Consider the following 27,127-nt stretch of genomic DNA (forward strand, 5'->3'; position numbering starts at 1 on the left):
ATGATGCCGGAAACCCCCCTCAGCAGATAAAATAGATGGCAGATAGATTGCATGAGGGTGCTACCCATCACCAGCTGAAATTAATGCAAGTGATTAGCTGAGCCTGCAAGAGCTCTACTAGATACCCAGGCAGCATGACAATCTCTCAAATTGCAAAGCACAGGTCATTATAGCCTGGTGCTTCATCTTCTTAACACATTCCAATCACTTAGTCTCCAGATTTTAAGCAGAGGAAACATAACCTGAATTACTTCAACACAACAAAAGATAAATCATCAAATATTAACACATCTTTGAAGTGTTCAGCCATACCAGAATGAGAATTCTATTGTGGTTTGGATAAAAACCATTGGGCCAAAGCCCCCATTACAGAGCAAAAACCACAGGTGAAAATGGAGCTTTTAGGTGGTGTACAGCAGCAAATGCTGAAGCATTAATTACATAATATACAGTACTGTACCAAAAGTTTGTTTTTATATATATATATACACACATACATACACACACATACATATACACACACACATATATATATACACACACACACACACACACACACACACACATACAGAGTGGCTTGCAAAAGTTTGGGCACCCCGGTCAAAATTTCTGTTACTGTGAATAGTTAAGTGAGTAGAAGATGAACTGATCTCCAAAAGTCATAAAGTTAAAGATGAAACATTCTTTTCAACATTTTAAGCAAGATTAGTGTATTAATTTTGTTTTGTACAATTTTAGAGTGAAAAAAAGGAAAGGAGCACCATGAAAACGTTTGGGCACCCCAAGAGATTTGAGCTCTCAGATAACTTGTTACCAAGGTCTCAGACCTTAATTAGCTTGTTAGGGCTATGGCTTGTTCACAGTCATTATTAGGAAAGACCAGGTGATGCAAATTTCAAAGCTTTATAAATACCCTGACTCCTCAAACCTTGTCCCAACAATCAGCAGCCATGGGCTCCTCTAAGCAGCTGCTTAGCACTCTGAAAATTAAAATAAATGATGTTCACAAAGCAGGAGAAGGCTAGAAGAAGAAAACAAAGCATTTTTCAGGTAGCCATTTCCTCAGTTCGTTATGTAATTAAGAAATGGCAGTTAACAGGAATGGTGGAGGTCAAGTTGAGGTCTGGAGGACCAGGAAAACTTTCCGAGAGAACTGCTCGTAGGATTGCTAGAAAGGCAAATCAAAACCCCCATTGGACTGCAAAAGTCCTTCAGGAAGATTTAGCAGACTCGAGTGGCAGAAGAGGAGTGCCAGAGGTGGGCTGGAGGAGTGTGGATGCAGATGTACCCAGCCCTGAGACACCAGGCAAGGTCATTTGATTCCAAACAATTGGTTTATTGACTATGGAACATCTCTCTGGTGTTTCCCGCTTCATTCTCTCTCCCTTGCCCTTTTACCAACCATGATTTCCCTCTCCCTGCCTCCTTCCCACTATAGAGACCCATATCAGAATCAGGTTTATCATCACTCATATATGTCATGATTTTTTCTTGTTCCACAGTACTGTACATAGTAATTTTTCTGTTCTTCAAGCACAATAAAAATACTTCAGTAAAGAAATGTATGAATTAGGAGCAGGAGTAGGTCACAAAGCCCCCTTGAACCTCCTTCACCATTCAATGAGATCATGACTTATCTGCATGTAATGTCAACTCTGCATTCCCCTCCTCTCCCTCATCCTTGCTACATTTATTGATTTGTATGCTTTTAAGGTGGATCTGTGTGGGCATGTAGCCAAGTGATTAAGGCATTGGACTAGCTACCTGAAGGTCGTGAGTTTGAGCCCGAGCCAAGGGAACATGTTGTGTCCTTGAGCAAGGCACTTAATCACACATTGCTCTGCGACGACACTGGTGCCAAGCTGTATGGGCCCTAATGCCCTTCCCTGGGACAACATTGGTGTCATGGAGAGGGGAGACTTGCAGCATGGGCAACTGCTGGTCTTCCATACAACCTTGCTCAGGCCTGCAACCTGGAGAGTGAAGACTTTCCAGGCGCAGATCCATGGTCTCGCAAGACTAACGGATGCCTTTAACTTAAGGTGGATCTGCAGTCATTCTGGTCATTAGCTTTCATCGCAGGCAAATTTGTACAACCTGACATGGTTAAGATAGGTAATTTTAAAAGTAAGGTAGTGCTCACCATTTCACTTTTAAGGGAAACAATTTTCATGGTTTGTGGAGCATTTGTGAGAGAACAGGAATTGTCAACGTTTTGGGTCAAAGGAATTGTCGACATTTCAGGTCAGTTCTGATGCAGGGTTTCCACCAGCAACATCAACAGCTCTTCCCCACCCCCACCCCCCTTCCCCACAGATCCTGCTCACTCTGCAACAAATTGTTGCTCCAGATTCATGCATCTGCAGTGTTTTGTGTCTTCACTTCAGTTTAAGGATTTGCCTTTCTTGGGAACATAAACCATTCTTATATGCAATTTTGGCTTTATAAGAAAAATGAATCAGTGGAACCAATAACATTTTCCAAAATACGTTTTCCATCCTTCATGCTCCAGTTTTCTCCCTTCCTCTCTTCTCTCCCTGAAGCAACTTTCCATGCATCATTATACTTCACATGAAGCGCCTTCTGGTTCCTCAGTTTAGTTACGTGTATCTTGTGATGGGACAAACATACTATGATCTTCAACCATGAGACACAAATAGATCTAACCACACAGATTCTTGAGAATCAAAATCCAGTTAGACATATCAGGGGCAAGGCTTCTGGGTAACTTTCTGCCATTGAGTCTGATGGAAGAATTGTCATCACCAGCAGGACAAAGGGGAGCCTGCAGCTGGTTCAGTGCAAATGGTAGAGTTATTGTAAAAAGCAAAATATTACTAACTTTGCCAAACGAAGGATTAGAAATTAATGTGGTAATGTAGAGTAAGGCTGTATTTAATGGACCATTCCTTCAAATCATACAACAAAGAAAATTATTTCCTAAGTTAACTTACCAGGATTTTAAATCCAACGGAATTTTGAGAAAAGTATACAATTAAGAACATGCATGCAAATTTCCCCTCAGAGATCACTGGATACCAACCAAAAGCCAACTTTGTGACCATACGTTTTTGAAACATTCATGATTTATCTGTGCAGATCAACAGTACTGCCCCAAATGCTGGACCAGCTAAGAGCATTTGGTTTGACAAGATCTAAAAATCAAACTGAAATCTTTTAAATGACAATCTTTTGGAAATAGGTCGAAAATTGACTCCTGGAAGGTGGGAGTGCAAGTTAAGACATTGCAGCCACGCAAGTTCCTGCTCATATGCAGACAGATGGGATTAGTTTCAATTGTCATCATAATAACGTAGATATTATGAATTGAAGGGCTATTCCTATCTGTACTGCTCCATGTTTACATATCAGAATATAAATTCAAATCCAAGAGAATGAGAGATTCAGAGTTGTAAATGGAGGTCAACAGCATCTCAACCTTTGAGTTTCCTCCATCATCACGCTGGTCCAAAAATTCGGCACACAATGAATCATTACTAAATTGGTCATTTCAGCAGATCAGCACAGCAAATTTCCACACATTCCCTTTATACAGGGAGTACATTTCATTGTTCTCTGAAAAGCAGACATAAACTTGAAAATGTAACCTTCGATCCAACATCATCACATAGCAACCAGTTTAAAGCCTTTATTTTTCTGATCAATTGAAGCTCCAATCGAGTTGGGTTACTCCTGCTGCTTCAATTAATGTCAATTTAATTTAAACGTAGTCAGGTAGTACAGAACAGGACACACCTGTGTTGGCTCAACTGACTAGGTGCTGCTTGTAGATGAGATGTATTAAAAGTTAATTAAGTTAATAGTCCGGCAAAGAGTATTAATTCACAGGTTGAAACTGTCCTACATTTCAAAACTGTCATCATATTCTGTAAAATTTGATTGCGAAGCAACTGTCACAATATTGAACACAGAGGAAAGCAACTTAAAAAATGTTTTTTTTCCAATACTTTCAGACAAAGATTTGCAAATGTTCACACAGTTAAACTTCTCATTTTAGGTCAATGAACAGGAAGTGTAACATTGGAGGTGTCAATTCCTTCTACTGGGCAGGTGTTACCAGTATCTGAATGATAAAATGTATGGAAACAGCCTTCTGGTGAAGCATGAGATCTCAACAATTTTTAACTACGTCTGTCAATGGCGCAGAGTGTGTATTATGATAACAGTCACAGAATGGTCAAAATTGGCAAAATGTTATTCTAATTTATTTTAGTTACATAATCCAAAAATATCTCAATAAAAGGTTGTGTTCAAAGCTGATAATTTAAGAATCTTTTAATAATCTGTTATGATCTCTTTAATGATCTGGTCAATTTCAGGTCTTTCATTAATTCACATGAGAGACGGAACTGCACACTATCAATGTTACATTTTCAAAGCAAATGCCAAAGATGAAGGAATTCATCATGATTTGACAAAGAAAGGAGACAGTTGACGCAAAGGCCTCCGACTGGATTTACTTGTATTTCTTCAAAGACTCCTCAGAGTTAAAATGTCCAAATGAAACTGGAGTTGATGTTCCACCCACAATATTAGTCAATGCAAATGTGATTCTGCCTCCTTACAAACATTCATCACTTTAACAGATGTAAGAATTTCCAACACACACACACAAGGTTTCAACAAAATGTCAGTGCTCCTTACCTTTGTACTGATCGGCATAAAAGTTTTTATTCAACATTTTTTTCTCACTTCACCTCGAACAGTTGAAGCTGCTGCTGTACTGCTTAACTTTTGCTGTTTTCAACACCTCAGCTTATTGGTCAATTAGCATGGTAATATAGTTTATATCAGCAAAATAAAGTGTTTCTTTGAAAAAAAAAGCGACATTTCCGCTTTCTGTGACTTTATTTCGGTACTTATAAGGAAGTGGTTGTTGATTTTTATCAGTAAGCTTCCTGTACCAAGTATATGAAACTAATGATGTCACGTTGCAAAATCCACAGCAGAATAAAATGATTTTGACACTTTGTGAAGGGCTGTACCATATAATGCTCTCCACCATTTTTGCGCGAACAGCAGTTTTATTACCTTTGTGTTTACAAGTATCTTGAACTTTAAACACCATGATTCAAAATTGTCGTTCTACAAATTTAGATTATCGTGTCTGATTGGACTGGGCTTTGACAATCTGGCCTATCTCCTTGGTCATCTTCAGAGTCAATGCTTGTATTTCTGCACCTAAATCGAGGTTGATGCAAACCAGCTGACCTCTTCTCAGCTTTTGCTTCCCTCTGATCCAGAATCAACGTGAAAACAACAACTTGCAATTTAGCAATTACTCATGATCGTGCCTGAAAATTATTAAATCACTGAGTGATATATCAGGACACCAAGGTTCTTGTTCTTAAATGAAATAACTTGCAAGCACTCCAGAGAAGAATGCACCACAAATTTACTTTGCTCACACTGTGAATTTGCATACTGCAGTATTGGCTGTACAAGCTGTGACAAGCAATCCTTGACCATATAATTGAGGCGGAACAGCACTGAATGAGGAAGTATACTCATGGTGAAGCATTCAATTCCAGGCAACAGCAATATGTGCTCACAAGTCTCAGTGTCTAGTGCATACATGCCATGAAATGTATCCATGGTACTGTCAACAGCAACTGGTATACTTTTAACTCTTTGCAGATTTTTCTAATCAAAACCACCTTTCTCCCAATTAAAAAATTTCTTTGCATCAATTTTACTGTGTTACATTTTGCCTTTACATTTCCAATAGCAACTTCTCAGATATGGGCAGCAATGGCACTTGAGTGTCTCCACTGGTGGGAGGGTGCCATTGCAGTGTGACATAGCAATGAAAAAGCTCATCTTTTTCTCTCTGACAATACAATGGATGACGTTTCCTTTCTAGAACCTTATATGAAGGATCTTGACCTGAAGCATTTAATGTTCATATCACTCCACAGACTCCTTCCTTGTCCATTCATCCCTCCCCATTAATTTCCAGACTGGCACATACCCCTGCAAGCGACTGAAATGTTCCACCTGCCCATTTACCAACACCCTTACCTCCATTCAGGGCCCCAAGCAGTCCTTCCAGGTGAGGCAACACTTCACCTGCAAACCTTTGGGTGTTGTCTATTGTATCTGATGCTCCCAATGCGGCCTTTTCTAAATTGGTGAAACCAAACATAAATTGGGGTACCGCTTTGTTGAGCGCCTCCACTCTGTAAAGAATGGAATTTCCCAGTGGCCAACCATTTTAATTTCTATCCCCATTCCCATTCTGACAAGTCAGTCCATGGCCTCCTCTTTTGCCATGAAAAGGCCACTCTCAGGGTGGAGGAGCAACACCTCATATTCTGTCCGGGCAGCCTCCAACCTGATGGCCTGAACAGCTATTTCTCCTGGTAAAATTTCCCTCCCACTTCCCTCTTCTTCTATTCCCCACTCTGGCTTCTTATCCCTTCTCCGCACTGTCCATAATCTCCCCTGGTGCCCCTCTTTCTTTCCTTTCTCCCACAGTTCATTATCCTCTCTTATCAGACTCCTTTCTCTCCAGCCCTCTACCTTTCCCATGCACCCGGCATCACCTGTCATCTTCCAAATACCCTCCTTCCCCTTCTCCCCACCTTTTTATTCTGCTGCCTTCCCCCTTTCTTTCCCATCTTGAGGAAGGGTCTAGACCCGGCCTGACCTGACCTGTTGTGTTCCTCCAGCATTTTGTGTGTGTTGCTCTGGAATTCCAGCATCTACAGAATCTCCTGCGTTTATCTATTACATGAATAGTTGTACTCCTCCAAGGGACTGTTGGAGATGATTCCAGATTAACGATCTTGTTCTCCCTTTTGCTTCTCTCCTCCATTCCAATTCACATTATTCAAAATGTTTCAATCCGACGGGTTTTTCCTTCATCACTCTTGGATCCCACATGCCCTTCTTTGATGATTGCATAGTTATCAGGAAACATCTGAAGGAAATTGCTAAAAAAATTTAAAAACCTGAACACCGAAGGCAAGTTCAATTACTAATACCGCAAACACATCAGGGGCGATTATGAAAATCCAAGAAAAGAAAACTGAATGCAAGAGTTTTATAGGATGTAATGTACCTCTCTGAGCTAAGTACCCCAACTTTAAATAACAATTGTTCTCATCACTTGAGTTACATCTACCATGGAACATTGAAGAAAAATCCTTTGCTTGTCCTTTCCTTTGGTCAACATTTTGCAAATGAAGCGAGGTTCCAGGCAGCTGCGGAGTAGCACCAAATGATGCAAAGGTAAATTTCACATAGATAACAGGCGCTGGCTATTTACACTTGCCACGTAGCAATCACTTCCTCACACTGTGAGAATATAATAACCCGCTTCAGTGTAGCTCCACTCTCAAGTTTAAATCACTGAGAAAAGTGCATGTTCTCATTAACTTTACTTTTCCCAAGTATTGTTTTCACTAATCAACACTTTAAATACTGGCATTAATTCAAACATATTGTGTGAAAATTAAGGACAAGGCATACAACTTCAACATGGAAATTGAATTATGCCTACACATCCATATAGTGTCCCTCATTTCGCCACTCACCATTTCAAAATAATACACATGGAAATGGACATACAGAGCTGAGGCAAAAATTATAACTTTTTCTGTTTGCATAACACTAAATTTCTGAATGTCACACTGCAAACAGATTTGCCTCTCATCATACTGAAAATGCATCAAGTTAACTAAATTTGTTTGCTTGGAGTTCAAATTACCTTGAGAACTGCAAAGATTTTGTTAAATAATTTCTGTTTCTTCTAACTGTATTGCAACTCCCCTTGATATTGATCTACCCAAAATGTGCCCAAGACCATACCCAGCCACAGGAATTAAAACTGAAGCAGCAGAAAAATAACATTTTGTCCAAGTACCAATCAGGAAGACAAGAACCTTCTGGTTCACAATTTTAAGAAATGATGGATTCCTCATGCTTATGAAGAATCTGACAGGATGCCCCCCGCTTTGATGAACAAGAGAACTGTTTCTGTTATCAAGTATTAGCTGCAGTGCTCCGAAGTTCTTGCTGAGTCTCTGATAAAAGTCAAGATTGACATTGGCAGATTTTTGAACTATGGGGGAAAAATCAAGGGTTTGGAGAAACTGGCAGGAAAGCATGGCCGGGACTTGGATCATGTCAGCCATGAAGGGGGCACAGCAGGGTCAAGGGGCCTACAGCCGACTCCTGCTCCTATTTCTTACGTTTTTATCCACGATAAGTGATGGCCATAGTTTTCAATAAAACCCTGACAGGTCGAAATTCTTGTTTGAACAGAATAAATTTTCGCAACATGAAACCAGAATCTGAATTCAATATTTAAACCAAGATGTTAAAAATTAAAAGTGTGTCAGGCCTTGCACAAGACTCCCAGAATTTTAATTTACAGGTTGAGTCTGTGGTAAAGGAGGCAAATGCAATGTTGGCATTTGCTTCAAGGGGAATAGACTATAAAAACAAGGAGATAATGCTGAAGCTTTAAAAACACAAGTCAGGCCACAGTTGGAGAATTGTCGACAGTTTTAGGCCACTTATCTCAGAAAGGATTATTGTCATTGGAGAGAGTCCAGAGGAGGTCACAGGGACATTTCCGGGAATGACGTGGTTAACATATGAGGAGCATCTGGCAGCTTTGAGCCTGGACTCACTGGAATTTAGAAGAATGCTTGGGGATCTCACTGAAATCTACTGAACGTTGAATAGACTACATAAGGTGGATGTGGAGAGGATCTTTCCTTTGGTAGGGGTATCCAGAACTAGAGAACTGGAGGGCAGAGCCTCAAAATTGAGGGGGTGACCTTTTAGAACCAAAGTAAGGAGGAATTTTTTAGCCAGAGAGTGGTGAATCTGTGGAATGCTCTGTCATAGACTGCCGTTGGGGCCAAGTCCGTAGGTATATTTAAAGCGGAAGTTGATAAGATTCCTGATTGATTGGAGCAACAGGAGATATGGTGAGAGGGCAGCTGTATGAGGTTGAATTGGATCTGGGATCAGCCATGATGAATTGGTAGAGCAGACTCAATGGGCTGAATGGCCTAATTCTGCTCCTATGTCTTATGGCAGCTATACTGTAATAGAGCTAAATGGTATCACAAACAGGTCTGCTATACTGAATAGTAAAGTGGAAGAGATGAGCTAAGGCAGGGATTGCAGGGCAATTATGTCCCCCTCATTCTCATTTATGGCCATCGCTCGATCTTGTATTTGCAAATAGTTGTCTCCTAAGGCAAAAAAAATCCAAATCATCATAATTGAACCGAGCCAACAAAATATTGTAAGTTTAAATGTTGCTGTTTCCTTTTGGATTTAAAATTCCGGATATAACAATGGTCCTTCAGACCACCTCTTTGCATTTCAAACCAGTCATGCATGTGTATCAACGAATATAATGGAAAAAATATAGGACACCCTTATTTGCCAAAGTAGCATCACCTTCTCTCTACATTCTCAAACCACACACATGTTGTTTCTGATGACATTTTGCTGCCCAGTAACCACATTCAACAGTCACAGCCATCTTCAGTCACCCACAGCTGTGACTCAGACTTAATCAACTCAAAGCTGCAGGAAGTTACTTTCTTAAAGTGATAGCACATTATTTTTGATTTTGTATTGACTGATTTCAAATTAGTCAGTATTTTTACTACAGCCATCCACAAAACCAACTTCCTTCAATGCTGCATTCAGAGTTTCATCATTTCATAATGGGCAGGATATTAAGACAAAAGTCAGAGCAAGAGGCAGTTCAAGTTCCCTGCAACCTCCTAGTTACAAGATTCTGCCACAGAAAATTCAAAGCTTACATACCTCGCATCCCAGTATCTATAAGTGACAACCAAAGCTTCAGGCAACTAGGAACCAATTTCAAATGGTATGAAAAACAACCCTGGTGCTGGAATTCTGATCAAAAATCAGAAAACACTTGTTACACACAGCAGGTCTTCAAAAACAAACTGTGCTTCTCTTTGCATAGATCCTGCTTGACCAGTTGAGTGTTTCCTGCATTTTCTGTTTACATAATCTATTTTGGAATTCCAGCCTTGTTATTTCTCTCCCTGCTTTGAAAGTGTTCTTTGAAAATTTGACCATGCACTGAATGACCATGAAGCATGACAGGCATTTCAAAGTTAAGTGCTGCAATAATTTCAGAATAGAACACACCTCCCCAATCCACACTCCCACCCCTTTGCAGATACAGATTCTTTGGAACACCACTTTCGAGACCTGTCACGGTCGATTTACGTACTCTACGGCATAGTAGCGTAATGCTTTACAGCATTGGCTGTAAGTTTGGGGTTCTATTCCCGCTGCAGTCTTTAAGGAGTTTGTACATTCTCCTATGACCGCCTGGGCTCCTTCCAGGTGCTCTGGTTTCCTCCCACAGTCCAAAGGCATACGGTTAAGCTTTGTGAGTTGGGGGTGTGCTACGTTGGAGCAGGATGCCTGGTGACATTTGCAGGCTGCCCCACACATTCCTCATCGATTTAATTTGATACAAAATGACACATACTTCGACGTATGTATGACAAAAAAGCAAATCTGATCTCTTTATCAATTATTCAATTGCAAGATAATTACTCTGCAAGTGGCTTTCGATGTCCATATACATAAACAAAACTCTCTCTCTTCTCTCATTGTCATCCATCTGAAAAACGTCAATATTATCGTATACTTTGACATAGAGAAGCTCCAGGGTTTGACTGAGAACTGTTTTTATTCAAACTGTTTTCTCCTCACTAAGGAAATAAAAGAGATCATTGAGGATTTTGGAAAGACTGGAGGCTGTGACAGACAATACTTAACAAATCTTTCTTAAAAGGGAACTACAATTGATCAAAGACTGGGGTGCAAGCAGACAGATTTAATCCGCACTTCAAAAAATTTTGCCGATCAAACAGAGAGTTAATTCTTACATTTGAATTTTTACATGTATTCCAAAGGAAAACTTTGCGATGAAAATGCATCAACGCCTGTTATCAGGTGTGGACTCATGCTGGTTCCACAAAAGGCAAGAAGTTCTGATAGAAATGATTCACGACCTTTACTTTCGCGTGAGCTGCTGGCCATGCTGGCTCACAACCACCTTCTTGCCTGCGGTGCTCAGCCCTGATTGGAAAGGGTGCTTGAAGCAGTCTCTTTGAGAGGTCTCCAAGGTGTTCATTTTAAACAATAGCAGTTGCAGAACCTACTGAAGAATTTTGACAAATGAGGTTATTTAAAAAGTGTTTTATTTCTAATATCTCTGTAAAACTAAGCTCTTAGTTTGTTAAGGGAATCAAAACAGCTTTCTGCCAGACTGGGTATACAACACCAAACCTTTCCACTTTGCATCCTTTTATTTTTAATGTAAGATTCATATTCTTTGGTTTGATTCTTTTTTTTGAATGAAAGCATTCAATTTTGCTGAAGTACACAAGTACTGTGTTTCAATGGGTTAAATTTACTTAATGTCTAAATGGAAATTTTTAACTGCCTACTGAGAGCAGAAATCATACTTCCCCATCTCCATCTACTTGCTTGGTATGCATCTGTCAAAAGTGACTACACATTACAACAGAAGCTGAAAGCATGCCAAATGCTCCTAAATTGCTGAATGACAGACAAGTGTTTTCAGGCACGCAGATCCCAGACTTTGAAAGCTGCCACCCACAGTTCCACAGCTTCTGCAAAAATTACCTTCCTTGAGGCAGGTGGATTCTCCACTCTAACAACGCACAAGAAAATTCCAAGATAAGGCTTATAACTGACCAACAGTTTTTAAGCAATAAAAAAATCTACTGGAGGAACTCAGTGGTTCAAGCAGTATTTGTGGGGAGACATCAATTGCCGATGTTTCGGGTTGAAACCATGCAGGGTTTTTAATATGTTTTTCATATTACTAGAAAATAAATCTACTCATTTTATTGGACAATTTTTGTTCCCTGGACTCTTTTTTTGCGTGTGCGATGTTGGCGAGACGATGTCTTTTTCGTGCCTTTACAAGGTGCAGAGCGAGAGAGAGAGAGACTGTGTGGCGCGCCACTCCTCACACAGATATTTGCAGTATTTTCCCCTTTTATTTTACGAGGTCGAGTTGCGATCTCAACACTCAACCCAGCACGGATGGCAAGCGTACTCGGGAGCGGCTCTAACTGAGTTTGAACCCAGGAACTTCCGTTCCAGAGTCCGGTGCTGATCTCACTGCGCCACCAGCCAGCCCCCATGGACACTTTTCAAGTATAAAGTTCACCCACAAAGCAATCCAATACATAATATTTGTCTGCAGTCAGATTTTCAATCTTATAGGCCTGAAAAAATGAATACTTGATCATTCACAGAACTGAAATTCTACTATTTTATGGGTCAAACGCTGAACACATACTGAGATCTTTGGCTTTCTACGACATCAAACACTGCTGATGTGTGCCTTGCCAACTCTGAATATTAGAACTATCAAGGTCACTATTTCTCAGCCTCAAGATGGTTCAAGGCTGCTGGTGTCTGCCTCAACTCAGTTTGCTGCTCACTGATGCATTTGGGAGCACACTCAAATTCCATGAACACGAAGAGAAGTCTTCATCTAATTTCCTTTCATCCTCTGGAAGACAAAGCAGGCACGAGTCCATCTGAGCTCCTGGGATCATCTTCCCGTCACACCACTGCAATATTCATTCAGGCAGTGATAATACTCTCCGGTGGTGGAAGAGTGTTGACTGCGTTGAGTTATGTCTTTTTCAAACTACCTGCAAAGACCATTCTTGGTTGCATTTCATGTTGAGAACTGAAAGCACTTGTTACACATCAATTGAGAATCTACAATGACGCAGGCAACATTTCTCACGTGCATTGTTACACATTGAATGTGAGAGTGATGGTAATGAACCTCACAACTGAAGTTTCCAATCTTCACTTGGCCTTTACAAACAGCACGAGAGTGAATCACGTCTCTGTTTTGACAACAAGCAGCAGCTGAGATGTTTCCATTTGATTTCAGCTTCGAAACTGTAAACCTAAACCAAATGGAAACTGTATACCAATCTTTTCAGCACAACCTATCCAGCTATAGGAAACTCAAGACATTAACCGAAGAGCAACAATGCGATGGAAGAACCTAGCAGGTCAAGCAACATCTGTGGGAGGAAATGAACTGTCAATGTTTAGGGTCAAAACCCTGGGCCACGGCCATTGCCATTTCAAGGAAATTTATAGCCATTAATTTGGATGATACATTTCCTTCCAAAAATTAAGTAAACAAAACCAATTTTCTTGAATTTGTGTTTCAGGTTTATGTCACTACTTTGTGTCGAAGGGTCAACCAACTGACTAACCTTTACCTGTTGCATAAACATGCAAGTTTATTTCATCAGTACTGGGCCTCCATGTCCTTGCTTGCTGCCAGCAATAACTTCAATGCAACTATTTCCTGACATCAGCTGAATAGCTGCCTGGGTGGTTTGATATCCAAGCTTACCTTCGAATACGAGATCCTGTTTGTAAAACAAATCAAACTTTCTTTCACTGATTTAGCAGAAGAATACCATTTTGAAGCTGTTCCTTCACTGATAACTTTATTTTACAGTACAGCTTGCAAAACTGCCTTTCCACTACTGAAATCCAGGCATCAAGGTACCTTATAAAAAGCAGATTTCCTATTTCACTATTCAGGAAGATCTCATATAAAAAAGAAAATTACAATATTTTAATCCAGCTGCAATTGGATAATAAAGTGCAGCATAAAACACACTCCACCACAATACTTTTGTTGAAGAGCTACAGAATTCATGAAATTGCTTTTTTCTTGCAAGTGAGCACAACAAGCAACCCACATTTCATGCCATCACTAATGTTGGACAGATTGCTATTCCACTCAATGACGATCACTCTCCGAGCTTGGTCATCTTTCATAAGCTGCTAGATAATTCACTCACCATCTGTTGGCTCACTGCTTAACACACACTGACATCATGCCTGCACCAGCTGTTCACAAACTTGTTGGGAGCTGCAGAACTACCACAAGACTTCAAAGCTGCATCATTCGTGACCATCTACAAGAACAAGGGAGACAAGAGAGACTGCAACAATTACAGTGGCATCTCTCTTCTGTCAGCTGCGGGAAAATGCCTCGCGAAGGTCATCCCCAGACACTTGGTGTCCAACATCAGTGACAACATCCTTCCAGAAAGCCAGTGTGGTTTTCGAGCAGGCCGTAGTACAGTGGACGTGACCTTTTCACTGAGGCAGCTCTAAGAGAAATGTGTTGAGCAGCAGAGAAGTCTCTATGTCACATTTGTTGAACTAACCAAAGCGTTTGACACTGTTAGTAGAGATGGCCTGTGGAAGCTCCTACCAAAATTCGGTTGCCCCCCACGCCTAACCAACATCATCCGTCAGTTCCACGAAGGCATGGAAGACCGCATCAACATGTGCGGTGAGTGGTCAGACCCATTTTCCATCAGCAACGGTGTAAAACAGGGTTACGTTCTGGCTCCTACTCTGTTTGGACCATTCTTCGCCGCTGTTCTTCAGGATGCCACATCAGACCTGAAGTTAGGGGTCTTTCTACAAACGAGGATGATGGCGTGCTCCTCAACCTCGCAAGATTGAGAGCAAAAACAAAAGTCAGGGACATTGTGGCGCATGAGCTACAGTTTGCTGATGACTGTGCACTAGTTGCCCACTCTCTCGAAGACTTACAGGAGATCACTAGTCGCTTTGCCAGTGCAGCCAAAAGCTTCGGACTGACAATCAGCCTGAAAAAGACGGAAGTTTTGTACCAACCGGCTCCTGGCTCAAGCTACAAAGAACCAACTGTCCTCATTGATGACACTCGTCTCAATGCTGTCAACAAGTTTTGCTACCTGGGCAGCATAATAACATCCTCAGCTTCTCTGGATACAGAGATTGAGTCAAGAACCAGGAAAGCCTGCTTTGCCTTATGGTCAGCTGAAACATCGAGTTTGGTCACAGAACATCAGGTTGGCCACCAAGTGCAAGGTATACAGGCCGTTGTCATATCAACCTTGTAAAACAGATGTGAGACTTGGTCCCCATATCAGAGACACTTACGCCAGCTTGACCAACTGCAGCAGCGTCACCTACGTTCTCTGATGAAGATCACCCGGCGAGACAAGGTCTCCAATACGGAGGCCCTCTATCGAGCCGGAATGCCAGCAGTTTCAACCTTGGTGATGTCAGCCCAGCTGCGCTGGGCAGAACATGTTGTCAGAATGCCTGACGGAAGACTGCCCAAGGACATCTTGTACGGCCAACTGTCCAGTAGTACCCGAAGATGAGGAGGCCAGTGACTGCAGTACAAGGATGTTCTGCACAGGAGCCTCAAGATAGCTGACATTGCCCCATCAACATGGGAGGATCTGTCTCAAGATCGCTCACAGTGGAGGGACGCCATCAGAAAAGGTGTGGATGCTGCTGAGAACAAGCTCAACGAGGCAACGGAGGAAAGGCACAGGAAGCGCCACAACAGAGCTTCGGCCCCTGCTGCCCCTCCAGGCCTCACCTGCCAAGTATGTGGCAAGCAGTGCCTGTCAAGGATCGGCCTGTACAGCCACTCCAGGACGCACATATCAAACCCCACTAACTGACTGAAAGGAACCATCATCATCCTATGGGATGGATAGCCAGAGAGAGAGAACCAACATGTAGCTCCCACCATGAAACAAAGGTAACAGAGAGCAGGGGTATCTGAAACATTTCTAACCATCATTGTTGAACTCATGCATATTACTCTTCAAACTGATTCTGTTTTCTTTTCTTTTCTCCATGCATTAGCACTTTCTTTGAAGCTGCCAGGGATGAAGGGGATCTTTTTAGTTATTTTTAAGTCTTCAGGAGGAAAGGGAAGGCCCATGAGCCAGTCCTCATTGGGGGAGTTAGAGGTGGCGAGTGTCAGCAACTTTAAATTCCTCGGTGTTACCATTTCAGAGGTCCTGTCCTGGGCGCAGCATGCAAGTGCAATTATGAAGAAAGCATGGTAGTGTCTCTACTTCCTTAGATGTTGGCAAAGATTTGGCATGACTTTGACAAACTTTTATAGATGTTATGGAGAGTACATTGACTGGCTGCATCATAGCCTGATATTGAGTCACCAATGCCCTCGAATGGAAAATCGCCCAAAAAGTAGTGAATACAGCTAGCCTATCATGGGTAAAGCACTCCCTATCACTGAGCACATCTACATGGAGCGTTGTCACAGGAAAGCAGCATCCATCATCAGGGTCCCCACCACTCAGCTCACGGTTTCTTCTCGCTGCTGCCATCAGGAAGGTGGGACAGGAACCTCGGGACTCACACCACCAGGTTCAGGAACAGTTATTACCCCTCAACCATCAGGCTTTTGAACCAGATGGGATAACTTCACTTGCCCCATCATAGAACCATTGCCACAACTTATGAACTCACTGTCAAGGACTCTTCATCTCATGTTCTCGATATTTATTGCTTATTTATTTTCTATTATTATTTCTTGTTTTCCTTTTTGTACTTGTACAGTTTGTTCTCTTTTGTACACTGGTTGTCTAGCCTATTGGTTCAGTCTTTCTTTGATTCTATTATGGTTATTGGATTTATTCAGTTTGCTCGCAAGAAAAGGAACCTCAGGGTTGTATATGGTGACATACATGCACTTTGATAACAAACTTACTTTGAACTTTGATTGATTGGAAGCTGTGGTTCTATACTGGTGTCTATCCTTCTACTGACAAAGAGAAGGAGTCATATTTCACTTCAGAGAGTGGGGCACAGAATTTTTCACTTGTACATCAGTGCAGGGTGCCGTCTTTTGGATGAGACAAAGTATTTTGCCAATTATTTCAATTTTTGCAGCACTTCTTTCAAGTGCACATGAAGCATGAATGGATTGCTTTTAGAAAGCAAAGAATAAATATATCAGAACAGGACAGGACAGAATCAGGCCCCAAGATACTGACCAACAAGTACCTATCTATGTTAATCCCACTTACCAGCCCTTGGTCTATTGCCTTCTTTGACTTGACACTTCAGAGGCTCATCGAAATACTTTCAACCAGTCTCTGGATGAAAATGTACTTCCTCAGATCCCTTTGAAAACTTTATTCCTTCGGCTAATTATATGTCCCTTAGTATTAAACATCTCTGCTGCAAAGAACATTCTGACCAATATTTATTCTTAACATAAAACAGATCAATTTGCCTTTCAACAGTAATTCCAAAAACTGCCTGTTGTTTCTTTTATTAGTTCCCTACTGATCAATATTTAACTTCTAATATCTCAGACATGTTTTCATTCTTTCTATGTAAACTCACAACCCAAAGCTATTTGTATTCAACTTATTCATCCAACTTAACCAAAGCTCCAAACTCTGGAATCACCTTCATAATAGTGCCCCTTAAAATGCAACTACTATACCACAAACAGTATACAATATATCACAAATGGCTCAATATTATGTCCTGCAAAGCACCTGAAATCGAGTTACTTTCAAGGCGCAACACAATTGCAAACAGCGGTTACTTTAAGACATGCACTTCAGAAGCGCTTGAAAACTATCTACTGTCTAAATTTGGATTTTTCTCTTAGCTGATATGGACTCCTATCATCAGTTTTCATACTTTGAAATATACACCACAAAGTAATGAATATGGACCCAGAGCACTGAACCCATGAACGCCTCATTAATAAAAGGTTACATATTCAATTATTTTTGTCACAGATAGTTATAACAGGTGTAGAAACCAGGAAATTTAAATAAAGGCTCAATGTAATACTGGCTAATTATAACAAGTTTCATCTTGTGTGGCAGGAAAATGCAGGTACTAAAAATGTTTCCATGACTATCAATTATCTCAATTTTGCCAACCACCAATGATTTGCAGAATATGATTTGAATGAAATGCATATGTTTGACTGTGTTCATTATGTCACCTTGGTTCAGGGGTCCCCAACCTTTTCTGCACCGTTTTAATATTGACAATATTCTTGCAGACCGGCTGACAGGTGGTGGGGGGTGCTCAAGTTCAACAGTGCGTGACAGGGAATGAGGAAGGGTGCAGCTGACTCATATCGTTTCATATCTCCAAATCACATCGTTTCCTTGCGGCCCGGTAGCACATGCTTTGCGGCCCAGTATCGTTCTGCAGCCCGGTGGTTGGGGACCACTGACTTAGTGCAATGATTTTTCTCTATTTAATTAATTTGTCAATTACAAATTTAATTAGGTTACTCAATAGATCAGCACAGCCAAAAATTCTAATAATTCTCATACGAACATGCAAGTGTTCCTCTGGCAAATAACTTGTAAATAGACCATCTGTGTACAGGGAGTGAATGGGCATGTCACAGATATATTAATGGTCATTCACCAGGCAGATTGTTATTTTTGAAATAAATCTGTTATTCATCATTTCCACTAAAAACTGGCTAAAACTCAAAGATGAGCCATCTACCCTTTATCAAAAATATGAGCTGAAATCCAAATTAATTATAAAATGATCAAATAATTGGGTGCAATGGAGAATCTGACACATTTATCTCTTTCCAGCCATTTTTCCTCTTTTAACATATATAATTAAGCTTTCAAAACACAAAATTATCAGCCAGGAATGAAGTCAATTAAATATGTAATAGATTTTGTGCTGATTTCATACAAGATTCTAACTCAGAAATGCTAACCCATAAAATTGCTAATAAAAATGTAGTATAAAGAATATTGCAAGCATACATTCATGTTTACGTCAAAGTACATTTGCAACAGAAAATGTAGAATTACCACTGCACTTGGAGAACTTGTGAGCAAGGAAGAGCCGACTAGAAATACATTCATTAGAGTCGATCTTCATACTGAACCATGTACAAAGACTGATGTAGCATTAAAAACCACTGGGAGGGACAAGAACAGACTTTATCATTGCTGTCCATCAATGTGGTATACACTCCATTGTTCTACCCAGCACTCGTGTGTTCCCTTTGCAGGTTTTCCCACTGGGAAATGGATGGAGAGTTCTAAAACTTCAATATTACTTGGCATGTGAGCATCCAATATGAACACTATCATTTCCTCTGTTGGCTGAAGGTGCACAATATGCCTGTACCCTAGATTGAATTGACAGTCACCTGCTGTGAAATTCTGAGATTATTTTTAGCTGGGATAAAACGGGGTCCAAATTACTGAAGCTCAGTCCTTATTAAACAACTCTGACCAGATCAAGAAGGGGAACTAAACGTGTGTGGAGGCCACAAAATGATCTTTTCAACTGTCTCCTAAATTTCACCTACTTTTTTTCCTTTCCTTTTTCTCGTTGCTCTCTATGCTCTGCGAGTCCGATTGGCCATCACTGCTGTCTTCCCACATCTCAGATAGATCCTTCATTTCATCTGAGACATCCTTCTGCAAAGCCAAAAGAAAAAGCAATGTTACTGCATTCTAAAGTCCTGTCATTACAATGGGTAGACATTGCTCGATCCAGCCTACTGTCCACACTCACAACCCCAACGCCCAACAAAACTTTCCTGTGATTGCACTTTTTTGCATAACTGAGGGTTAATCATCCTCTGGGCCTCACTGAAGCTCTTGACCCAAAGGCAAAGCAGCCCATGAGCAGTGACGAAGACTTTATCCTCAGAATACCATCACAGTCTACCAACAGTCTGCTGCTGTCAGTAGCCTTTGAACACTTCCTGCATGTCTCTCATCTTGAAGGACATTTAAAAAAGAAACCAAAACTACCTGTTTTAAAAATCAGTAAGTAAATTAAAGTAATAAAATTACTCAAGTGCATCATTGTAAAAAAACAGAAAACATTCTAAGCACTCAGCAGGTCACACAGTATCTTCAAGTCAAGTTTATTGTCATTTTAGTATATAATGTATACAACATGTATAATGTACACAGAAACAAGACAATACTTCTCCGAACCGGGGTGTAAAGCACAGTAGTGCATATAACACACAATAATTTATGAAGGTAAGGATAAAATATACAGATGAATCACCCATAAATAATAAACTAAAGTGCATTAACTTTAAATATTGGAAGGTACGGTACAGATGAACCAGTGACACTTCGAATACGATGCAGGAGGGAGTTCAGAAGCCTAATAGCCTGGGAGAAGAAACTGTTTTCCATCCTGACCATCCTTGTTTTTATTCCTCATAGTCTCCTGCGTGATGGTAGAAAGTCAATGAGGATGCTGGATGGATGGGTGGGATCCTTAATAATACCAAGGGCCCTACGCATGCAGTGCTCCTGATGAATATCCCAGTGGATGGTAGGAAGACCCCTATGATCCTCTCAGCTGTTCTCACAATCCTTTGTAGGGAATTTCAGTCTAATATTTGGCAGCTCCCATACCAGATGGGGATGAACTTGTCAGGACGTGCTCGATGGTGCTCTGGTGTTCCTGTAAAACGCAGTTGAGATGGGGGTTGGGAGTCTTGCTTGCCTCAATGTCCTTAGGAATCTTCTTCGTGGAGACAAACAGTTCACTCTGTTTATCCTTTGCAGATGATGTCTGACAGAGTATTTCGAACATATCTTTATTTCAGAGTTCTGGTACATGACATTTTGCTTCCGGATCACTTTGAACATTTAAGAGCAAGAAGTTAATCATAAACATCAATCATAACCACTTATTTCCACTCTACTTTTCGATCGGTGTTAGCAACTCCCTTCTCGAAAATGGGTCATGCGATATGTACAGCAGCCATCTCTGGCACAATGACTGGGGTGATTACGAAGTGGCACCCAGCCCTTCAGCTTAGAGACTCGACTGCAGATGGAGTGTTGAGTCCAGCAGTCGAGAGGGAAGGAAAATGCATAATACCCATGTGCACCAGCACTGGACCTCCAGGCTGTTCTCACCCTTCTTGCTGAAAAATGCATCAACTCAGGAAGTCAGGAATGAACTAGCAGTTCTTTCCTGGCCTACCAACTGCAAGTCAGCACATTCCAGCCCAATACCGCGTAGGTCACCTACTGAAAATTTGTCTCAATAGGTTGCTACAATCAGCAAAATCCCTTGGGACTTTTGTTCTGCTACAACCAGTTCAGCACACGTCTTGTTTAAGCTCACAGGCTATAAATGGAGATTCTGAAAACTCACCCTTGATGGCATGACAACAGAACTGACTCATTAACTGCTGCCAATTATAGTACTGTACTGATGAAAGCAGAGTTTGAATTAAGGATTTGTCAACCTGAAAAAAAGAGAAGCCCATTGATTGTTCTACCACCTTCTGGACTTCAAGACCACAGCAAGTCAAAATGACTGAAGAAGGGTCTCGGCCTGAAACATCGACTTTTTATCCCCATCCATACATTCTGCCTGACCTTCTGAGCTCCTCCAGCACATTCCAACATCTGCAGTACCTCTTGTGTCGAAGTAAGAATGACTAACTTTTCAGACTTTTCCATTATTGCACAGAGACTAGTCAAATGTTACCTGTTCAGAGACCATATCTCTGTATATATTCGGTTAATAAGTTCCATTTATGAACTTGAGAATAGATTAAATTGTTGTCAGCTACTTTTCATTTTTGTCTATTCATTTATGTGTCTATTGCTGACTAGTCTCCAATTACTATCGGTCAAGGACCGATAACCAAGGCTGTCAAAATAATTGGATAATGGTCAAATATGAATTTAAATAGAAAATACAAATGTATTTAAACACATAAAAATATGCTTATGGATGAGCCATCTCCTCACCATATCTGATAGCATGGACGCAGTATAATACAATGCACATTTCATCACTGCTTCATCTGAGTTATTCTGCAGCACAGTTCCATATCGTTTTCAAGTTGCTATTTGATTTCCCACATTAATCAGTGCAAATATAGTAACACGGGACAAAAAAAAGCAGAGCAAAGTTTCCGCTGTCAAGTCCCCTGTTCTCAGTCTTGTGCCACTCCTAATCTGTGGTAGATGTCACTTAGCCTCGATTCTGATGTCAGAATGACCTGTATTCCACAGTGCTGTCCAACGGCACAAATAAGAAGGCAGAACGGGGGCACGAACTTCATTCTCAAAGGAAAATTTTAATGCTATTTTAGTGAAATTGATGTTTCAGTATTATTAGTGTTAAAGAGGGATGACATGCAAATGAAAACCATAGATGCTGCCTGGCCTGCTGAGTTCCTTCAGCATTTTGTGTGTGTTCCTTAGATTCCCAGCATCTGCAGATTTTCTCGTTTGTGAATCAAAACCATTGACAATTTGTGCTCATCCAGTGAATGAAATTGCAATTTCACATTATTCAGGAGTTTAGATTTCATATGTCACTCATAAATCTAACATATTTTGGCCCTTCCTTTAAGTTCAGGATCAGATTCAGGTTTATTATTACCGGCATACTTCATGAAATTTGTTGTTTTGCAGCAGCAGTACAGTGCAATACATTAAAACTACACCAAAATTAGAAATATATAAAGAAGTTGTGCAAAAAGAGGGAAAATAGTGAGGCAGCATTCATGAACCATTGAGAAATCTGATGGTAACAATAAGAGGGCGATCCCTGGGTAGTGGGGGCTTAAAGATGGATGTTGCTTTTTTTGAGGTATCACCTTTTGAAGGCACCCTCGATGGTGCGGAGGCATCATCACACACTACTGTTATAAATTCCGTGAGATGTTTCAGCCAATTCCTGGAGGGTTAGAATGCCCAACACAAAAACACTACCAAACCTGGACTACTTCTCATAATCAAAAGATTGCAAGAAACTGAAGAATTTGCGCTGATGACAAAGGGTTGTTCTTCTTACAATGAACAAAGGTAATATTGGAGTAGATTTAAGCAAGTTTATTCTCAGTGATACTACATCAGACCCGAGACTGCTGAGTGTAAAAGTGCTCAACTCACTTGCTTTACCGTTAATCACCAATAAATGCAATCTAACAGATAAACTAGTTTTACAGTAGATTAGAAATAATCTATTTATCTCCAAAGAAAGGAGTCATTTTTCTAAACAGCAGCTCACCTTTAGGGTGTAGACTCCCATGCGACCAGGTACTTTATAGAAAATACCTTCTTCTCCTCTAGAATTAGTGTGAAGCATAGCATTCAAGCAAGCCAATGGAGAGGTGCCACTAGGAAAAAAATAGAAACATCAATCAATGCTTGATTAAAGATACACGGATCATTTATTAGTCAAGATTTTATTATTAAACTACTTTGAAGTGTTTCAAAAAATGAATTTCAACAAGGTGCCAATGCTACTTTAATGACTTGTTCTTCAGCCAGCACCTATGTTTCTTAACAACTCTATTAAAATCTTCTGTATAATCAGAGAACAGTCAGAAATGTGCATTGCCTTGAAGGGTGCAACCTATGAAAATTCATCTTTATAAGTCTGGAGAATTGTTTGAAGCTCTGCCAGTTTCTTTTTGATTCCAGCAGAAAGGAAACATGTGACGATACTGTGTCAAAATGGCTTTAATATTTCAATCAGAACCTAAGTTCTGGAGAATTCAGTTAAAAAGAACCTGCCATAAAAATTTTCACTGAATGGGATGATTCTCCTTAGGTTATATCCAATGCATTAACTGGCTTAATTTATTTACACCAAATCCATTAGTAACCTTTCTGCAAATTGAATACAACGCGGACCCATGTTTTGCATACAAGACTTTGTTAGTGAGTTAATCTTCAACATGCACAGTGCTGCTGCTGATATCTATGGAAGCATATTTGTTGGGTCTAATAAGTGTTTCCTGTTGGAAATGCAAGGCTCCAACACAAGGTTCCTTGTATTAGACCAGTATATTGCTGTAAAAATCATTCCGAACTTGGTTACTAGCTGACTCATCTTTTCCTGGTCAATTTCCATCAACAGCTATTATCTTCACTTTACAATCATTTTCTTTCTGGTAGAACTCTTTCACAGCCTTACCTCTTCTGCCGCTTTCAACGCACAAAACTAACAAACTTCATATAGAAATTCTTCATTCTGCAGACTTCTTTTGTGCATTCCTGTCCTACAATCACTCATTGAAGTTGTCCTCTAGCTTTGGAATTCCATCTTTAATTTTGGGACCCTTCCTCTGTCTCCCCTTGTTAAAACCTGCTAGATAACATGCCTGCGAAACAATATGAAATATTTTGCTATGTTCTCAGTGGTGAATAAAGGTAGCCAGCAACTTTAAAAAATCACCTTCTTGATCATGTCATGCTCACACATCCTAACATCTTCAATGATTTGATATCTGTTTATGACTGATCACATCTGTTGTATTTATTTACATTAAATGCAAGTTGCTCTCTTGCATCATTCAGGACAATATTAGAACATTTTCTGGACAGTTGCCAGAGTCTATGATTGTGAAGGAGCTTCTAGTTGCAAAAGCGGTCTGGCAGGAACAAACTTAGCAAAATTTCCATCTCCCTTTTGATTGGTTCATTACTATTAAAGAATTCAACGAATTTATTTCGATTCTAATGATAGGTTTACAAGATGACTAACAATGCATCTATATTCATGCCCTCATGAAAATGCTGTATGCTTACAGAATTTTCTATTTCATTTCCAATTCCTTTATATTGTGTTTGTATTTGGAGACTATTGTAATGGACTGGTCAGCCAATGTATCCGTGCCAATAAAGAAGCTGAGCATATTTAATAACAAACAAAATATGTCAAGTGCTACAAATCTGAAATAAGACAAAAAGTACGGCTGTTCTAATTAAAGGTTATGAGCCAGAAATAGTGGCTCTGCTGTTCTCTCTCTGCAGATGCTGCCCATACAGAATATTCTACCAAGTTTTGTTTTCTATCTTAAAAGCAACTATGTAGGTTATGGCGACCGTGAGCTTCTAAATCAATTAAGAGTCAACTTTTGTTCACAGTACAACATCCTGTTGGGCGTGTTTGGCTTTTGCTTTCAGCCGTACTTCGTTATTCAATGGGTCGACCTTAAAAAAAAATGGAATAAAATTAGTCATGTTGGCACAGGCTGCAGTCAAATTTTTTCCATTCTCTTTTAATATAGGGGAGGAATAATCAGCAGATAAACTATGATGTTTTCATGTTATGCTGCCAGGTTATATTGAAATATTATCTTTTGATGCCAATTGCTGGCAACCTGGATATAACTTCCAGCATTTTCTACTTCTATAATTTTCCTCTCTACTTTTTATTCTACCACCTTTCAATCGTCCCTTCTTTCTTTGGACAGCACTTCAACAGAGTGCCACGCCATTATTTCCCATATGCTGCTTACAGGAATGGTGTCTCAAGTGACCCAGTTAGAGCTTATCTGTGTTCATACTTGCCAGCAAATCCAGTTTTCTTCTTGATCTTTAACTGTTTCTTAAAAGAAAGAAAAATGGAAGGCCATTTAGCGCAATGACTCCATACCAATTCAAATGCTTCTGCAGCCTGTCCACATCATCTATAACCTTCTCCTTTGCTTGCTTGTTGAGATATTCTTTCAGTAAGTAAGATTTTAGTCCAATATTCTGGGCAAAGATTTCTTCTTCAGTTTCTCTCTGATCTTTTAGTGCCATACTACATTGATGGTCACAAGTGGAAATATTCTTTCTTCACCCCCTTAAAAGACCTGCTACATGAATCTTCATCCTCCTCTTTTCAAAAGAATAAGGACCATAAAAGATACAGAACTGGGCTGAGAAGTGGGAAATGGAGTCCAACCAGAAAAGAGTGAAGCAGTTCACTTTGAAAAACCAAATCTGAAGGCAGAATACAGGGTTAACAGCAGGATATTTAGCAGTTTAGAGGAACAGACGGACCTTGGGGTTCAGATCCAGAGATCCCTCAAAGTTGATGGGCAGGTTGACAGGGTTTTTAAAGGTCTTTGGTGTATTGGCCTTCATTAATTGGGGGACTGAGCTGGAGGGCTACTAGGTAATGTTACAACTCTATAAAACCCTGGTTAGATGCATTTGGAATATTGACTTCAGTTCTGATCACATTATAGGATGAATCTGGAAGCTACAGAATATGCAAAGAAGATGCTGCCTGGATTGGAGAGCATGACCTATGAGGCCAGGTTAAGCGAGCTAAGGCTTTTCTCTTTGCAGGAATGAAGGATGAAAAATGACTTGGTAGAGGTGAACAAGATGACAAGAGCATAGATTGTGTGGATGGCGAGAGACCATTTTTCCAAGGTGGAAATTGCTAATACGAGGGGTGAGGGGCATAATTTTTTAATGTGAGCATAAGAAAGTATAGGGGGATCATCAAAAAAAAAGAGTAGTGCATATGTGAATGGCCTGTCAAGGGTGGTGGTAGAGGCAAATACACCGAGGGACATTTAAGAAACTTGTAGATTGGCACTGGATGATAAAAAAAATTTGGAGGATTGCGTGGGAGGGAAAGGTTAGATTGATATGAAAATGTGTGAAAAGGTTGGCATAACATCCCAGACTGAAATGCCTGCATTGTTCTATGTTTGACATAAACTGTTCCCCCTTCCCTGGTAGATATAATGTCACACCCCCATCATCATCCATGTTAATTCTACACCTTTCCAGTACCTCCATATCTTGTATTTTTATACGATGAACAGAAGTGGGCACAGCACTGGTAACACATAAGCTTGGTGTAGGTTTGGCACACTGGGTTTCCTACTATATTCTTTTGAAATAATTCCAAGTGTTTGGCTTGCATTTTTCTTGCTGCCCTGTTAATATGCGCAGCTATTGTGTTGCACTTCAAGAGTCCTTTGTTCATCTTCCTAAGTGAATTTCTTAATTCCCAAGAAAATGAGATCTCTGCATTTTATTTATAAATATAGAATGCTTGGAAGGTCATTGAATTTAAGTTGCCAGTTGTATGCCCAATCTTCAATTTATTAATGTCTCCTTTTAACTTATGACGCCCTTCCTCAACGTTAACAATTACCCTAAACTTCTGCTCACAATTTTATGTCACTGTAATTTTAGAGATTACATTTTTAGCTGCAGTCTAAATTGTCACTATGAATAGTGAACAATAGTGGTTCTGTGGTAATACAAATGGAACTCCGTTCTCCATCCTCTGCCACTTAAACAAGCCATCCTTTATCCTTGCTTTCCTGAAGATAGCAATACATCTCGTCTATAACTTGTCTCAACTCCACACATGCTCCAATACGATTCATTAAACTGCTATATGAGACCTCGTTCAAGGAATAAATTACATCTGC

At 40.2% G+C, this 27,127-nt stretch overlaps 1 protein-coding gene across 7 annotated transcripts in view; it reads right to left on the bottom strand.

The window, feature by feature from the left end:
* The window catches only part of LOC140194035 (putative Polycomb group protein ASXL2), a 196,661-nt gene that overhangs the window by 68,669 nt on the left and 100,865 nt on the right, over positions 1 to 27,127 (bottom strand). For 4 of the 7 annotated variants that reach the window (XM_072251394.1, XM_072251392.1, XM_072251395.1 and 1 more), the window contains 2 exons: positions 22,963 to 23,071; positions 19,262 to 19,373 (listed from right to left, as the gene is read on the bottom strand). The exons of 1 other annotated variant lie outside the window; for it this stretch is intronic. In XM_072251394.1, coding sequence (XP_072107495.1) covers positions 19,262 to 19,373; positions 22,963 to 23,071 — 221 coding nt within the window. Of the gene's footprint in view, positions 1 to 4,665; positions 4,787 to 19,261; positions 19,374 to 22,962; positions 23,072 to 23,874; positions 24,173 to 27,127 lie in introns of those variants that run through there. 2 more of the 7 variants (XM_072251396.1, XM_072251397.1) reach the window with 2 other exon arrangements.

The sequence above is a fragment of the Mobula birostris genome, chromosome 2, assembly GCF_030028105.1.
Source record: "Mobula birostris isolate sMobBir1 chromosome 2, sMobBir1.hap1, whole genome shotgun sequence".
Lineage (NCBI taxonomy): Eukaryota > Metazoa > Chordata > Chondrichthyes > Myliobatiformes > Myliobatidae > Mobula > Mobula birostris.